This window comes from Leguminivora glycinivorella, chromosome 2 (genome assembly GCF_023078275.1).
Source record: "Leguminivora glycinivorella isolate SPB_JAAS2020 chromosome 2, LegGlyc_1.1, whole genome shotgun sequence".
NCBI lineage: Eukaryota > Metazoa > Arthropoda > Insecta > Lepidoptera > Tortricidae > Leguminivora > Leguminivora glycinivorella.
This window is the reverse complement of record NC_062972.1, coordinates 28779735-28798512: the sequence shown is the minus strand read 5'-3', so window position 1 is coordinate 28798512 and position 18778 is coordinate 28779735. Positions and strand designations below refer to the sequence as shown.

General features: G+C 38.1%; 1 protein-coding gene across 4 annotated transcripts in view; it reads right to left on the bottom strand.

Annotated features, from left to right (window-relative positions):
* Positions 1 to 18778, bottom strand: part of LOC125237484 (anoctamin-8) — a 57018-nt gene that overhangs the window by 25252 nt on the left and 12988 nt on the right. For all 4 annotated transcript variants that reach the window (XM_048144619.1, XM_048144602.1, XM_048144596.1 and 1 more), the window contains exons 3-7: positions 15611 to 15740; positions 14914 to 15019; positions 11950 to 12088; positions 1346 to 1462; positions 353 to 459 (exon numbers count right to left, since the gene is read on the bottom strand). In XM_048144619.1, the coding sequence (XP_048000576.1) occupies positions 353 to 459; positions 1346 to 1462; positions 11950 to 12088; positions 14914 to 15019; positions 15611 to 15740 (599 nt within the window). The remainder of the gene's footprint in view (positions 1 to 352; positions 460 to 1345; positions 1463 to 11949; positions 12089 to 14913; positions 15020 to 15610; positions 15741 to 18778) is intronic.

Genomic DNA, 18778 nt, shown 5'->3' with positions numbered 1-18778 from the left:
AATGGCTTTTTCTAATTAATGAAAAAATACAAAGATATAGAGCATCAAAGTTCCGGAGTGGGGGATTGTGACGTCACTTCTAAGTAAAAATTGTACCTAGGCGTGACGTCACGCGAAACTTCAACGCACAGTACCGTCGTCATCTTTCGTTTACGAGAAAAAAGAAAAAATACGTGTCTAAAATTCTTTGATAATGTAACTGACGGACTAATTACTTTTTTTTAGTCGTCTCGCCTATTGGTCGCAACTGTCGCAACTGTCTTATTCAAAAAGTCTGCAAACGAAACTAAACACGCGTATGAAATTTAAACCTGAAGCTTCGTAAAATAGGAGTAATAATAGGATCACTCACCCAAAACACAAAACCGACTATAGCAGGTACAGTCAGCGAGCGTGTATAGTGCCCCAGCCAAGCGAAATACATCGCTATCTTCACTCCGAAGTACTCGCTTATTTCATCTGCAAGACAAACGACATTTCAACAACTTTAGCAGGTTTGCCAGGGTCGCCATGTAAGGATCGGGTTAGGTGAGTAATATGGTGCTTCTTACTTTATCACATTTATAATTTTCTACTCATACTCATATATTTATTCAAGAAACAATACAGGTATTGTGTTTGAAACCTTAAAACTAAATATGATGGTACGATAAAAATGCTAAATCTAGATACCTACTATACATTATAAAAAATTTCGTCTACGGTGTAGAAACAACTTCTCAATAAGAACTTTTTTAATTATCTATTAAATAAAGAGCAATCTGTAATTGTTTTGAGTTCAGTAGGCAACCGGTTATAAATACATATGCCTTGATGACCAGCGGAATGTGCAACAACCTCAAGTCTAGGACGAAACTTCACTTTCATGTGTTTGGTGTTCATGTTCTATGTTGCACTCCCTAAAAATGTTGTCTGCCACAAAACAATGGTTGTATTTTTTTTTCAGAATTTTTTGTTACATTTTAGGGGTTGCTACCACACATTAAAAATTTTGATTCCTGAACATTCCCGGACAATGGCGATCAAATATATGAAAGAAGCGCGTTCATAGTCCTACGTGTGACTGTGTGCAATCTAAGCTCGTGTAGGCGAACGCGTACCACGCTTGTAGGAGTGAGATATGATATGACAGGTCGACTGGTCGCGTTCTTGACAGGTGGTAACTGTGAGGTAACTGAGAGCGGGTGGGCGGCACATGGAGCGGCCATACTGTACGATAGTACAGTTTATTATACTGTGGCGCTATGCTATGCTGTTGAAGGGTATGTAGGTATGCAAAGGATTTTTTTAATGTACAACGAGAGAGTTCGATAGCTGAGAGCTTTAATTTAGTGTAATGACTCACCTAAAGGCTGCGGCGCGAAGAGCGTCTTCACCCATTTGCGTCTCAGGTTCTCTAGGGCTCCTCGCTCGTGCAGTGGGAACATGCCCTGAACCACGCCTCGGGACACGCACGCCGGCACTGCAACAAACAGAAAGTCACGCCTGTATTCCTGATAGGGGTATGCAGAACACATGAAACTGCTCAAGTTTCAGTTGCACTTATAGACAAGTTGATAATTGTAATAGTGACCATGACATTTAACACGATAGGTTAGAATCTGACTCTTGAATCCGTGTCACACCTCAGACACTGGCGATCAAATATATAAAAGAAGCGCGTTCCTAGCATAGGGTAAGGTGGTTGACAGTGGGTCGCTGGTGCACAATAGGTCACGCACACTACGACGAATCCAAATACACTATTATTAATTTATTACGCGCCATGGATACCTCTGGCCAACACGTACCTACTAGCTCAGTGCCCACGGGACCGCGCGAACAGAACGTCGTGTGCAGGTGTGAACGTGATATCACTCCGCGGGCAACATATTTACGTAAGCTGGAATTTATCGTATAATTTCGAATTATGTGTCATTGAATATCTTGTTATCGTTTTTATTACTACCTTGATTAAAAAGTTATTGTGTGCTTTAACATTTTCCGCTGTAAATAATTTTTTGTATTTGTTTTAAATTATTTAATTTTTTTGGCGTGTGGGTTGACACTGGGTCATATGGATCAAGTACACAATGGGTTAGATTTAGTACACACTGCTATGTTACAGACTGCTGCGAAAAAGGGTCACCTGTAGAAAAGAAGGCGGAATACCAAATGAACCAGTGGAAAAAGCATTGGCTGCCATTAGAAAATCTTGGAAGACTATTTTTATGTGGCTCTTACTTATGTTGTATGGTCAGAAATGTTAATTTCAGAAATATTGATCTCATAAAAGCATTTTGAGTAGTTAATTATTTATATACGCATAATAATTATTGGTCTAATTTTCTTACATTATAAAGTTAAGTTAGATAACAACCAATATTTATTTTTGTTTTATTGTATGGCGGTTGACAGCTTGTAGTGGCCGAAACTGAAAATTCATAGAAATTAGATCTTTTAGTTAGATGGTCAGTACACCTATGTTACTAGGTTTGATATTTATTATTGACTATTTTAATAAAAAATAATACATGTTCTGTTTCATTATTTTTCCCCTTGTCTTTCTAATACGATTCTCTTTGGTCCACTGTGGACCACTGGTATATTCATTGTTCACACCCCCTGTTGCACAGTGGATCAAATTCCTTTTTTTTTTAAAGCGTTAGTGACCCGACATGGCTCATAATACAGCTTTTAAACTACAACACAATAAATCTTAAATAAATTATGTATATAAAAGTCCACACAAAATGTAAATATGTCAAACCTTTCCTGAGATATGGCCTCTGAAAAATAGAGTGATCCACTGTCAACCATCTTACCCTACAGTCTAAGCTCGTGTAGGTGAGAACGCGTACTATAAACTGAAATAAATGTCACACACGGACACTTGAAGGCCTTGGTCATTTTTTCTTTGTATATGACATTTCAGTTTATAGTTAAATAATAGTAGTGTGTCCTAAAAAAAACACAAATTAAAAATATTTCCTATGAAATAATTTATTTGGTCTTAGAACGCGTACTATGCTTGTATGACTGAAATATAACTGGTCGACTGTTCGCGTTTTTGACAAGAGGTAACTGTGAGGTAACCGAGAAAGGGTGGACGGCACTTTCAGCAGGGAGCAGGAGTGACCTTACTGCACGATAGTACTCTTTTTTATACTATATCCGTGTCTAAGCATACTATGTATTTAGGGGTTAAAGCGTTCAAAGAAAAATTATTTGAGTTTAAAACCCTTCTAGTATTTCGGGTGTCCATGGACGTCAATGATCGCTTACCAGCAGGCGACCTGTCTGCTCGTTTCCCTCCTATTGCATAAAAAAAAGAATATGTCAACTGACGCTTTTGTGCATCACGGTGCACAAATTGGAAAGGGGTCATATAAAAAAATTGAAAGAAAGAAAGAAAGAAACGTTTAAAAATATGTCCCAAAATGGTTGCCACTCAGCATTTGCCGATGAAAAGTTATTTGACTGAGCGGCATTACTCAAGTAGGCTTAAAACGCCACGTGTAATAAGTACCATGAAAACCGTCAAAAAGCTACGCAGGTAACTTTTGAACATTTCGAGTGCCTTTCAAGCTAAAGTGGCAATATTATTTAATGAACATTTTCGGACCAAAGATATTCGAATTTTACAACCTAAGACTCAGAGTTGAAATCAGGAAATCACTAATGAATTCTCTTGGTTGTTAGACTTGTTAGAACATTTTAATGGGAAGCAAAGTATTTTCAACACATCTCGTCAACGTAGCGAATTTTAACACTTGAAGAATTTAACTTGTAAAACATTTTAGACAGGGTTGTTGTTGCTCCAGTTTTGAAACAGTTTGTTCGAAATGATTCAAGATTTCTGATGTTTCTTATTATAACCAACGACATAATATGTAACTCCGAGCTCCGTATAGATATAGACAGATAAAGTCTAAGAAAAAAACCTACTTCAGAACCATATAGAAAAAGGTACTATGTTGGCCTAGATGGCATTACACCTTTGGGGAACGCTCGGCTAGATGGCGCTAATATTAATATTTGACATTTTAAGACATATCAAGCTAAGAATATGGGCCAAATTGTCAAAACTGTGGTTCAAAAGTTTTAAGCCTGCGTCGAGAGATGGCAGTCTATGCACTGTGATTACACATTTTACTTTGACAGTAACTCTCTATAGACTATAATACTCGATCCTCTTTGGTATAACTTGAAAACAACCTGACATGCAATATAAACCTTCCTTTCTTCCTTTACTGTGGCCTGTTTCACAACGGTGAGAATTGTCGCCCGGCAGTGACAAATGGCTCCTACATCGGGTATGAAGTGTAAATAATAAATTAATAAAGTATTATTACTACCTCACAGCCCTGACGACAAGTAATAGATTACTATCACAAACCCATGCGTGACTATAAAGTCAAGTTAAACAAACAGTTCCAAAGAAATATCGGTCATTGAAAACAAAAGCTTAGTTTGCTTAACCCAAAAGTAACAACAAAAGAGACAAAAGAATGAGTTTTCTAAGTCACTTACTACCTACTACTTTTGACAGGGAATGTGGAAAACACGCAATCAAAGAACTGGACATAATGTTAATGACCACTTTTCCTTAATTCATTTAGTTCGGTAACAGTGACCTAGTTAAGTAGCGACATTAGAACTTTTGACCTGATTGGGAAACATCGCACTGATTTTGATAACCGAACCATAAAATTAAAATTTTGAAAAACCCCCGACCGCGATATAGTGGACCGATTTTCATGAAATATATCTTAAGCCACACTCGCGACTAATTCAGCTTTCAAACATAAAAAAAACGAAATATAAATCGGTTCATCCGCTCGGGAGCTACGATGCCACACACACACACACAAACAAACAGACAGACAGACAGACGGACAGACAGACAGACAGACACGTCAAACTTATAACACCCCGTCGTTTTTGCGTAGGGGGTTAAAAAGCAAATGGGACACCAAAAATGGGTCAGATTTGATCACAGACACATCACAGATATAGGAAGGAAGGAGATCGGACATGGCGGGCGATTTGTATTCAATACACCTGTCGCAAGTTCTTAAACCCACTACACCAGTAAATGGACGCTCCTGTTGGGGTATTGCGCAATACATGCACATGATTTCCATGTCAACAACTGTACATTCGAAACAAAATTTGAATGCTAAATTGACAAAATGATATCTCGCATGATATGAGTTATAAGAATACGGAATTTTTATTACATCGGTGAATGATAATACGCAGCTGTGCCAAAAGACCAATAAAATACCTCTAAATAAGTACCCCTAAAAACCCGCAAACCAGTTTAGAGCAAATAAAAATCTCGTCACAGTATTCATATATGTACATACAAACACAGATTGATAAAATCACAGCGCTTCCAGTAGACTAAAAATGAGATAGTTAGCAAATGCTAATTTACGACTTAAAATGGCACTCTGCCAAAGTGTTTCCTATTCTAGTGTTCTATTTCAAGTGAGTGTAATGACTGCCCTATAAAGTAGCAGTTGGCCGTGACCTTTTTGAAAGACGGGTAGCAAGCAAGCGCCTTATTGTTACTGAAATTTGTGTGGAAACAAGCAGGTATTTTAATTAAAAAATAAATGGAATAGCTTACCGCTTTTGACGTGCCCCGAACTTGTGACCTTTTGGATCGCAAGTTCATCGTTTTTAATCAACTAAGCCACTGAAGCTTTACGGCTCAGCCACGACATTGGTCTAAACGCGACAGCGGTGAGCGGCGGCCATACATTGGAACGAGACACAGCGATGTGACTTTTCATTCGCACGTATGGCTGCCGCTCACCGCTGTCGCGCTTATACCAATGTCGTGGCTGGGCCGTTAAGCTTGCGAATTTAGGACAATAAATACGCACGGTTTGTAAGCGTTTCGTAGCTAGCTCTCCTTATCGCTCTTCTATAGTAGCGCGACAGAACAGACTGCGTTTCAATCGCCACATACCGTCAACGATTGTCACTTCGGCTGCGCCGGCTGGTAAATTTCAGCAGCGCATGGACCGGTGTCCCCCAAAAGATGGCAATTCTCGATTCTTGCAATGCGTAAAATTTTTAACTTAGTATCTGTCATTTCGACACAATATTTCTTTTAAGCGCAAGGCTGTTTCATGCAACCAACGCCGTTACACGAACGCGATCAACGAAATAAAGAAAGAAAGAAAGAAACCTTTATTTTGCAAGAATGTAGGTACATAGTTACAAGATGTTAAAGATGATAAGGTAGTTTCCATTTACATTCAACCATTATTGGTGTGCAAAAATTCTGTCGCATTTCATACACAAAGTAAATAAATGTCAACATATTATTATAATAAACTAATTAATAGTACTGTCGGATATAAAATACAATTAAAATTTAGACAAATGAAATTTAACCAAGTCAAAAGATCACTATACAATTCAAAATACATAACAATTTTCTACAATTTTCGATTTCAGTCAATATTTATAAATATATTTTAATATAATTAAATGTAGTTTTTTTTTTTTTTTAATCTTTATTGAAAAAAAAGGGTTTTTTCACAAATGAAAATGTCACCCTTATTGTGACATAGCAAAACATGTAAACTCTTAATTTCTACGCTTAATACCTATATTTACCACTTCATACAAATTTATTGCCTTTTCCGATTGTGGGTAGGCCAAAATTGTGTTAACCTCACCTATATTATATAAATCACATCCATATTTCTGCATGAAATGGATCCTCTCAGCCTCGTTTCGGACACATTCCGCCAATATATGGAGCACATCCTCTTTTAACCCACATTCAGTACAGTTTGGTGACTGGTTCTTACCCATTATAAATCCGAAACTATTTAGCGGTATGTGGGGCTGAGAGCAGTAAGGGGTCCATAAATTACGTCATCGATTTTTTCAGATTTTAGACCCCCCCCCTATAATCATCCTATCGTCATATCTTAATGACCCCCCCCCCCCTTCTCCCAAAATTGACGTCATTACCAGTTTGACAAAATAAAACATTGCAGATTTGAGAAAAATAGGGTATTATATGATTAAAACACTTGGTTATAGAATCATCTTTTATTATTTTTACTTTGGCAATAATCATTGATATAATATAACTACTTATTTTTTACTTTTCTTTGGATAACTCCCACGGAGTTTTCACCCATTCTTTTAAATTCTGGATCACGGGTAATATCTCCGTATCCTCCCGATATTCGTTTTGGCTCGATTCATCCACGTCTTCAACCCACTCAACGTCAAGTGCCTGTCCCGTTACGCCGTCATGCAACTGTTGAAGGACTTCTGTTCCTCGCCGTCCCAAGATTCGAGCACTACGACGAGGGGCCGCAGGACCTCCAGTTTCCTGTCGCCGAAAGCCGACTTTGTTTAAACAGCGCCGATTTCTTTTATTCGCCGAGTTGCCGCCAATCTTCGTTTAATAAACACAGTGTCGCATACAAACTATTTTCATAGGTACGATGTTATTTATAGTTTAAAAAAATAATGTAGACATGCCTTGACCTTGTAATAAATAAATAAATAAATAAATAATGAGTTCAATAATTAATACCATTAGCGGCCAGTGCGCGCGGCGACTTGCAAAATATCACAAGAACATTATCTTTCCTTAGTATGAGACATGTATTTAAGTATAAGTATAGTATTTATGTACTTTTATTAATTATGTAATGTTGTAGTTATTATTTAAGTATTGTGTTTATTATCAATACATAGTATAAAACAAAGTCGCTTTCGCTGTCTGTCCCTATGTATGCTTAGATCTTTAAAACTACGCAACGGATTTTGATGCGGTTTTTTTAAATAGATAGACTGATTCTTAAAGAAGGTTTATATGTATAATACATTTAAGTACCACGGGCGAAGCCGGGGCGGGCAGCTAGTATTATATGTAATATTATTGTTAGAGTATTTTATCTGTAGTTATTACTGTATTTGTGTACATCTATGTTGCATTACTTATGTATGTTTATTATGAGTTATTTTAGTATTGTATGCGCCTTAGCCGCCTCTCACATTTGCAGTCTCACTTACTAGGTGTGCTGGAAGAAATTTCTTTTTAGAAATAATCTTTTTGTACGTGAAAAATAAACTATAAATAAATAAATAAGAATGACGTCAATTTCGAAACACCCCCCCCCATCTATCATTTACCGTCATCCGCAGACCAAACCCCCCCCCCCCCCTAATTTAGAATGACGTAATTTATGGACGGCCCCTAACGACATCTGATCTAGCCATATTTAAACCTACAAACCAAGGAATACGCAGCAAATTTGGCTGTATAGTTCGGTACCAGATACCTTTGCTTAGTGACCTTTCGTTAAAATACTCTTTCCACATATCAAAGCACTTTTGTTTGACTCCATACAAAAGATCACTATGACATGGTAACCACCTAGTAACAAGCCCGTCCGTAACCGCCTGTTTAGCGAGTCGATCTGCCTCCTCATTACCCTGTATTCCAATATGTGACGGTACCCACTGTAAAACTATTATTATTTTATTTGCTTGCAATTTACGAATTGACCTTAATATACTATAGGCTATCGGTGCGCCTCGATACTTCGAGGTGCATCGAGCCAAGTGTTGTAAACCGCTTCTTGAGTCTGTAAATACTACGAAGCTGCCCGTTTCGAACGACTCAATATAAGAGAGGGCTTCTGCGATTGCCAGCAATTCAACATTCATAGATGACGTCTTGACCTTGAGCTGCAATTTAATACTACTATTTGTCTGAGGATCCAATACGGCCAGACCAGAGTCACACTTATCCCTAGAACCATCTGTATATATGTGATAATAATTTGAATAGGTCGTTTTAATAAAGTCAATACATGTTTTTTTCAAACTAACGCGGTTACATTGACGTTTAGGTATATTTATGTTAGGAATATCAAACTTTAAAATCTCGGTTAAATCTATATCGCTGACCCACGTATTTAAGGAAAACATCTCTAATTGTTTAGTTGAATACATAACTTTCGATTTACTACAATTTCTACAATTTTCTACAATTTTCGATTTCAGTCAATATTTATAAATATATTTTAATATAATTAAATGTAGTTAATAATCTAGTGCGAGTTCATCACCTCACGAGCACCCACTCCTATCCAATCGATGCTTTACTTTAGCCCCTCGCTCTTGCGTCTGCTACTACGATAGTGTCATGATTTTGTAAATAATGTTTAAAGAAATTACCTAAAATATAGTACTTTACTGACAGATTTCGAGGTAAATGGTAATTATCGTATGACAACATTATGAAAAACGTGTTTGACGTGGAAGGGGAAAACGGAATCTAGAAGTAATGGTTGTGCCGGACGGCACTTTGAATCGAGACGGGCTGATGGACAGACGTAAATGGCACTAGTTGAGGCTGTTGATGAACCTGCCAGAAGGAGCTATAATATCTCAGAAGTGTCTAAAGATCTTCACGCTCATAACCGTCGGTCTATAAAAACAATGTGTTTCAATTCTTGTGTGATTTGTGATTACCTACATCTTGGTTTAGATTTTAACGTTCAAAGTGGTTCAATGGGATGTTTAGTATAGTTTAGTGGCATATATAGTCTTATAATAATGAAAACGTGTAACAAAAAGTATAATTCAAAAATATATTCTAAATCTATGGGTACCTATTGATATTTTTACACGTACCTACCCGTTTTTAACTAACCGTTTTTGACTGAGTGACGGTTATTTTTAGTGTTATTTTATTTGTTTCGATTGTTTGTAATAATGCTTTACCTAGAATACCAACTCGTATTTTAAAATATTTGAGGGTAGCTAACTAACAGTGGACTTTTTTAGTAATGATAGCATTTTAATCATAACCGCTACTGTCTCCTCGTCTAGTTCTAATTTCCATCCATTTTTTTTTAAATACGTACCTAGTATATTTGCTGTGCCAAACATCCCAACCATTGCGATAATCCCCATGCAATTAAAATCAACGACAACTCGTTTAATGTTTCGGGAATACATGGGTGGTGGTGATCGATTGTTATTAGGGATTTACACACAAAAAAATGTACACTGAAAAGTTTTGGTCGGCATGGTATAACCGTCACCGTCACGTACCAAAGACAGAAGTGTCTTTTGTGTGACGCAGTGGCGTCTTATATGTGACACGGAGGTGTCTTCTGGTTGACGCGGTGGCGTCTTTATATGTGACACGGAGGTGTCTTTTGTGTGACGCAGTGGCGTCTTATATGTGACACGGAGGTGTCTTTTGTGTGACGCAGTAGCGTCTTATATGTGACACGGAGGTGTCTTTTGTGTGACGCAGTGGCGTCTTATATGTGACACGGAGGTGTCTTCTGGTTGACGCGGTGGCGTCTTTATATGTGACACGGAGGTGTCTTTTGTGTGACGCAGTGGCGTCTTATATGTGACACGGAGGTGTCTTTTGTGTGACGCGGTGGCGTCTTATATGTGACACGGAGGTGTCTTTTGTGTGACGCAGTAGCGTCTTATATGTGACACGGAGGTGTCTTTTGAGTGACGCAGTGGCGTCTTATATGTGACACGGAGGTGTTTTTTGTGTGACGCGGTGGCGTCTTATATGTTACACGGAGGTGTCTTTTGTGTGATGCGGGGGCGTCTTATATGTGAGACGGAGGTGTCTTTTGAGTGACGCAGTGGCGTCTTATATGTGACACGGAGGTGTCTTTTATGTGACGCAGTGGCGTATTGTATGTGACACAGAGGTGTCCTTTGTGTGACGCAGAGGCGTCTTGTATGTGATACGATGATGTCTTTTGTATGACGCAATGACCGTTTTATGTGTGACATTTTGTTTTTTGCGTGAGGTAAACACGTCTTTAAGAATCAATATGTCATTATTTCATTAACAAGGCAAGAAGTATAATTTCCTGACTTTTCGTGGATACACGTGTGAAGTTAATGTTTTTTTTGATAGTTTTGTGAAAGTACACCGTGTTTTTATTGATTTCCGTTAACTTTAAGGGAAGATTCTTTAGGTAAAGTAGAATCAAGTTTTCTAAGAAACTAGTGTCGTAACTCTGTTATCGAGTTATTCAAAGAAATAATTTATTGACTTAATAAGTGTTGTACGGCCTAAAGGTACTTCTTCTTAGGATTAATTTGTTATGACGTAACGTCAGTTGCTTGACACTAACTTGAATGGTACCTATTCCTAAGGGTCTCTCACACTGGTTAATTAATTTTATTATGAAATTACGAAAATCATAAAATGAAATCTTTTTCTCCAATTTCACAAAAGTGACATGCCGAGTCGGATACTTAAACAAAAACTTAACCTCCCGAATGTCATGATTGTTTAGTATAAATAAATGTGTTCAATGTATATGTGAAAAATCTGTAATACTTGATTAATTGATGCCTCATAATTATATTCAAGTCTTTCAGTTATATATTCTAGAACAGGCCCCGTAGCCGAATGGCATTTCTCCGACGCCAAACGAAAGCGATACGCCGCTGGCTCTGTCGCGCCAATACGCAAGCGCGATAGAGATAGATATCTACTAGCGCTTCGTTTCGTGAGCGTTTCGTGAGCGATTGTGCCATTCGGCTAGCCACCCTGGTAAGATTTTGGTTGTGTGGGGCGTGCGTCAGGCGACTGCACGCTGTCGGATGGCCGAATGTCATGATTTTGTAAATAATGTTTAAAGAAATTACCTAAAATATAGTACTTTACTGACAGATTTCGAGGTAAATGGTAATTATCGTATGACAACATTATGAAAAACGTGTTTGACGTGGAAGGGGAAAACGGAATCTAGAAGTAATGGTTGTGCCGGACGGCACTTTGAATCGAGACGGGCTGATGGACAGACGTAAATGGCACTAGTTGAGGCTGTTGATGAACCTGCCAGAAGGAGCTATAATAATAGTACCAAGTACCAAGGTTGCTCTATACTCGACCTGATAGATGTACAAACAAGGTCCACTCACCAATGCTCTGTCCAGGTCGCAATGTCAACGCAGGTTCTAATGCATGTTCGTCGCCCGGCTCTGCGCGAGCTGACTCTAAAACATGCTTGACTAGAGCCCCACGCTCTTGTGAGTTGAGAAGTTCCGTGGCTGAGGATCCCTGATAGGCAAAGAACATAATTGGATAAATTACTTAGACAGTTTTATAAACAAAATGACGATATTTAGATGAGAACACACAAATAATAAGTAGTTATTAATTTAACAAGGGAGCAAAGTTGTTTAACCGCACGTGCCATAATTGATACCCGAGAAAGCGAAAGATTCCAATATTCTCATCCGTTTTTGAAGTATTAAGAGAGCCTTTACCAGTCGGGGTTGTGAAAAATAATGTTACTCGTCGAAGGCCCCGATTTTAGGGCCAGTTGCATCAACCACAGTTAACAGATACATCAACGTCACGCAAGAGAAGTCAATGGAAATTCCCATACAAAAAAAACGACTAAATTTGGTAACGGACGTTTTATTGCAACCGACCCTTATAGGTCTACACGATAAGACATATTTTTGTTTCGTCGATGACTGTCCTATCTTCGGAAATCAACTGACTTCAGGGTTTGTTTTCGGTTTTCACTAGATCTGATTTCAATTGAGAATGAAATCATTGAATGACGTTGTTTATAAAATTTATATTCTATTATATTCTATTATTATATTTGTTTAATATAATTATGTATTGTATACTCAAACATAAAGTCGTTGGAGATGTCGTGCTACACATAAATTATCTAGTAGCATGAACTTCTGAAAACCATGCTTATATTGCTGCATCACACGACATATCACGTCAGAAAACTTATTTAATAGAAGTGAGTCATGAGACTCATGAGACTTATATTGACCGGGATATAGACCGTGAATACCTTTTTGATTTTTGTCGAGCTCCCGATATTTCGACGCAGTTGCATGCATCATGATCACAGAAAACGCGCGAGAAGGAGGGTAGATCGCGCGCTGTCTATGCAACTTTAACATCCACCCGCCTTCGTCAGTTTTCCGTGATCATGATGCATGCAACTGCGTCGAAATATCGGGAGCTCGACAAAAATCAAAAAGGTAATCACGGTCTATATCCCGGTCAATATAAGTCTAATGAAAATAACCGTGAATCATTCAAAACTCTTAAGTGAGTCATGATTGTATACAACCTTGAGATATACAATACAAGTTTGTCTGATACTATAATGATCTCACTATGTTGTCATTTGGTGAGAATATCAATAAGTAAAACATTGTAGTTATAATAAATTAGGTATATAATTATTTGAGCACTCGAAAGCAAGTATTTTGAACGCATGGTTGCCACAAGCAACATACAAACTAATTAAGGAAGTGTCCGATATTCTAGTACAAGCTATTACATACATACATACAATCACGCCTGTATCCCATAAAGGGGTAGGCAGAGCACATGAAACTACTAAAGCTTCAGGGCCACTCTTGGCAAATAAGGGGTTAGGGGTTTTTTTTTTAACAAGCTATTAGCCGTCTTTAAACTTAAGTAGGTACTTACTTATCAATGCCTACTTAAAGGATTATCAATAGAGGTGCATGATCGCATCTATTAGCCATTAGCATATCGGGCTAGGATGTAAAACACGTTTTTGGTTTGTTTCTCTGCATGGCTCTCAAATTGCTGATGTCCATTGAACACAATGACTGCTTACAATCAGAAGGGCAATCCGTAAAAAAATCAAGAAAAGAAAATAAAAATTAGCTCGCACTTGGCCCTAGTGAAAAGGCATAAGTGTTATTATCAGAGATCACCATCGGCGAGGGGTAGCCATTTTTCTTTCAATCATGACATGTCCGACGTCATAAGGCCTGACTCGTAACGGATTTGTCAAATTCAAAACTGTTTTAACGGTACCAGAGCCGGCCGAATCAAAGTATGTTTTTCTATAATGTGTTTAAAATGTATTTAAAATTTATTATTTATTAGTAAATTCATCATTCTCCATTTCTCCTCGCTCATGTTGTAAGTTTTGTTGTATGCCCTCCATCGTACATCCGACAGTGTTTTTCGACACATTCTTAGTTTTAGTCCTATCAAGGACTATCTTTTTTTAAATATTTTGGTGGCTTATGGTTGGTGTCATTTAAACGAATGAATTTCTTAGACACTCCATCCTATTCCGGTTAATAGGTGAATACTATGAGACTTCGTTAAATTAAGTTTTTTACCCGATTTGAAGAGCGTTGGCTTTAGCAGGCTGCTGGCTTCATAGCTGTGGTGGATGATATCCAGCTATTGTCAGAATAAAGTTGAAAGATCATATTATTAAATAAAATCTGCGAACAGCTTCGTTCAGCAGTTTTTGTTGTAGATTTTTTATCGAAAAGTGGTTACTTTGCTTTAAATGCTTAGTAACGGACACTGCATCGACTGAATTCCTAGTAAAGTGGATATTTGGAGACTCATCTACATTATCATTGTTTCATAGGAATCGTAAAGAAATTGCCTTTCAGATAAGGTATAATGTTGGTTGCCTGGTAGTGTTGAAAATGATTTAAATGCAAGTTTCGTCAACAGGAATCAAGTTTTTGACAGCAATTTGTCGCCGAATTATTTTCAGCGATCACTTTAATTTTATCTATCTAGTTAGTTGAGAATTGCTTTTAAACATGATTCTAACATAATAATTTTGTGAATCTGGCAATTTGAATGGTGTAATGTATATATAAAGTAAGCTAGAAATTATACAAGAAAAAGCACTCTGAATTTGACAAATCCGTTACGAATCAGGCCTTATGATAAGGCAATTCCCTACGTCCGAGCTCTAGTCATTATGTGGAACTTACACCCTTTTACATTTGATTTCACAAGACTTCTATCCCTTTTCACTAAGCCACAGAATCAGGCATGCCACCACTGAACGGAACAAGGGACTCTATTTTCATTTGTGACACGGTATCTGGTATTACCTTTTGAAAGCAGTGCATGTCCCGGACATTGAACTCCTTGTAGCCACCTCCGAATTCGGGCTTCAACTGTTTGGGTAGGTGCACCTCTTCCGCCGTTTGTAACAGCCTGCCAAACAACCAATTTTGTTTTAGAAGAGTTTACCGAGTCAAATAAATGCCTGTAGAATACCGCAGAATGACGGGAGATGTAGATAGGTAGCTGTAGGTACGTAGCAGGTATCTAGACGATCCTTTCAGCGGATATAGCTGGAGTGGATGAAGAACTAGGGGGCTTGGTACAGTCGACCAATTGGAACCCTAGGCCACTGTCATAGAACTATGTCATAGTGACGTTATAAATCAGATTGTAAGAAATCTCTTACTACTGCTTGTCACTTTGACATGGTTGTAGAGTTGCCTAGGGTTCCAATTGGTTGACTATACGAGTATACCCGATATTATTTGAGCTAGAACTGGTCTTGTAGGGTAACCTAGGACACGCTAGCTATGCTGGACTAGGCTTTAGAAGAGATTTTTCAGCCAGCGCATACACTTGTCATTGTCACCTGCAATATTGTTCGAAGTCCGAAAAAATGTAGCGCGTACTCATGGCTTTACAAAAAAAAATAGACTTCGTTGTATTGTATAACGTATTATTGCAGGTCTACCATCCATATCATACGTATGGTTATGGTATAGGAGAGAGCGAGACACTTACACGTCATCATCAGCGGTGATGTAGAAGGCGGAACAGCCTGAAGACGCGTGTTGGCGCACACAGACACGCAGCCGTGGTCTGCTGCCGCGAAGTTTCTGGAGCAGCCATAGCAGCATGCTGTCTGGTAGACCTGTGTAACAGAAATGTATATAGTTGAGCATAATTGTTTTGACGACCGGTCTGGCGCAGTCAGTAGTGACCCTGCCTGCTACGCCGCGGTCCCGGGTTCGAATCCCGGTAAGGGCATTTATTTGTGTGATGAGCACAGATATTTGTTCCCGAGTCATGGATGTTTTCTATGTATATAAGTATTTGTATATTATATATATCGTAGTCTGAGTACCCACTACACAAGCCTTCTTGAGCTTACCGTGGGACTCAGTCAATCTGTGTAAGAATGTCCTATATAATTTTTTTTATTTTATAATTAAGACTGCTGGACTTAGGTATATAAGAAAAGACTCTTTGATTTCTTCTTTCTATTTCAGATCTTTAGCGATTTTGACGCCGTAATCGATTTGTGTGTTGTCGACAACCTTTAATGGAAAATTGTACAACAATTAGGCTTTTCTCTCCTTGAGTGTGCTTTCTTTAACTAACGTATGCTAATAAAGAGAGGCTAAGCGTGGCGTGGTACCCATAACGTTTCTCTGCCAGATTATCATTCTTGTATTCTTTTATTTGAATAAATATTGATGGAAACGGTGGAAAATTGTGATAAATACAGGATATACAAACACAGGAAATTTAAAAATTATATACATACTACGATATTTTTAATTTTAGAATATCTACTGGGACAATACCATTCATCATCATTTTAGCCTTTAATCGTCCACATCTGAATATTGGCTTCTCTTCCTATACGCCACTTCTTCTGTATTATTATCTAGAAGTGCCCCGCAATTTTCCGAATATCAAGGTTGAGCAAATGAGCATTGCACCGATTGCACGTTAATATCGAACGAAAGCTCATTCTTATTACAAATAGTGCGATATAGTCAGATACAACGAGTACCCAAGGTACTTCATAATCATACCATCAATCACTCAAAGGATTATACCTCCTATCGATCCAATGATTACATATCACACTCAATAGATGTGGTCGTCATTCAACCCCTGAAAGCATTCCGCTTCAATCAGAGCAACCCTCGTCAAAAAGTTTAATTAATTACTATTGTGTGGGTCGGGTCGTTAAGTGACTTGTCAGTTCCTAAAGGACTCATTAACCTAGTAGCTATGTCATGGGATCATAACTTTTTATGACCATACGGAATTGGAAGTACCTAATGCATCAAGTATAAGTGACAAAAGTTATACACACGGCACACCGAGTAGTAGAAGTTTTTTTTATTATTATTATAACTGGGCCTACTCATGGCGGCGGCAAAGACGTGGCCTACGGTGGAGCGCGCGGGCTCGTCCAGAAGGCAGGCACCTTAGATTTGAAGGTTGCTGGATTATATACAGCTGGAAAATATAGTGTAACAAATTTTGAAAGAAGAATTCTGCAACATGCCAGAAGTAGGATATGCAAATATTAAAGGAGAAGTAATGTAACTTTTTGCCATATATTTCAGACAAGTGTCAGTTATGAGGTCTACGGGGACTATTTTTCAAGGACAAAATTTTACCGAGTCTTCTTACATTTTCTTAGTCTTCGACCAAATAAGATAAAATAACTATATCTTCGTACGACCTTAACATTATTTCAGATTCTATCGCAGAGCTTACTCCAAAATGTCAACCTAGATGTTTATCATTACTAATGTAAAGGTCTTGGCACTAAAGTTATGGCATCGGGTACATTTACGTACGATAACGAGAATCGAACTAAGCAAATATCGACTAAACACGCTATTGATATTCAAAGTAAAACTGCTCTAAGCTCTAACCAAGGAGTTAGTTCCGGGAAATAGACAACATCAAGATCAATGATAACATGAGACGGGAGGACTTACGGAACTAACTTGTTCCGTTTATTGTCCTTTGAGTCGTCGGCAACACGAACCCTCCTTGGAGCTTGTGCACTCCTTTTTGCTACACAGCAAAAAGGAGTACACACTTAACACAGCAAAAGGGAATGTACAAGTTTCTAATGGGGTGGCAACGCGCATGTGACATTGTTTGAGTTGCAGGCGTCCATAGGTTACGGTGACCGCTTTACATCAGGCGGGCCGTATACTTGTTTGCCACCGACGTAGTATAAAAAAAAACATTGATAACGAAACTGTAACAAATTAAATAGTCGAGCCTATATAGTCTATCTATATACGTCTCACTGCTGGGTACAGGCCTCCTCTTATACGTGAGAAGGCTCGAGCTAGTCAAATCTATAGCAGGAAAAATGTTGTGACAATTTTGTGTCCCACGTTGGGCGCCAAATTTTTTCATCTTTTGTAAGACTTCAAAGTGGACGTTTCCCGTGTAGGTACTATTGAAATATTGGTTGTGATTCTTGTAGATATGGTCTTCTATTCTCTCACTCGATTACAAGTTACAACTTATTGGTTGAATCTCGCGTGTTTTATTTGATCTCTCCTTTGGTGTCTGGCTCAGCGCAAAGACGCTACATGCAGCAGACGAGTTTAGTTGCTCTTGAAATCGTTGATCTTTTTAGTGCTAGCTCTTCATGACTTAACATGCAAAGCGTTATTTTAAATTGCGATTGTGGTGGTGGTATGGACTAATGTTGTAGGACGTCGTCTGGGGAAATCATGGGGAGTTGGGAAATAGTTGAGTTAAGAAGTATTTTATGTTACACAATAGCACTGTGCTCGTATAGTTGGAGTACCTACTTAATTTCTAAGCCAATTGTCTTGTAAACATTACGTGCGTTCCGTTCAACATTTTGTAGCAATTTAGCGTAGCGTTTTAAAGAACTCAATATTAGAAGATACACGTATTTTTTATTTTTCCAAAAAAACTGCTATTTTAGTGCGAAAATCCCTTTTTATTACTACTTCGAGCAGAAAGAGCTTAAATAGAAACGTCAAAAATCATCTAAATGACGCCACATGTGTTGTTTCATACATCTAAGAAAACGACAAAATCATTCCTAAAAAAAAGTTTTAACAGTCCGAGATCTCTGACTGTCAAGTGTCACAGTCAACAAATATTGAATAACTACGAGCTATCTACGAGCGGTGATAAGTGTCACACTCA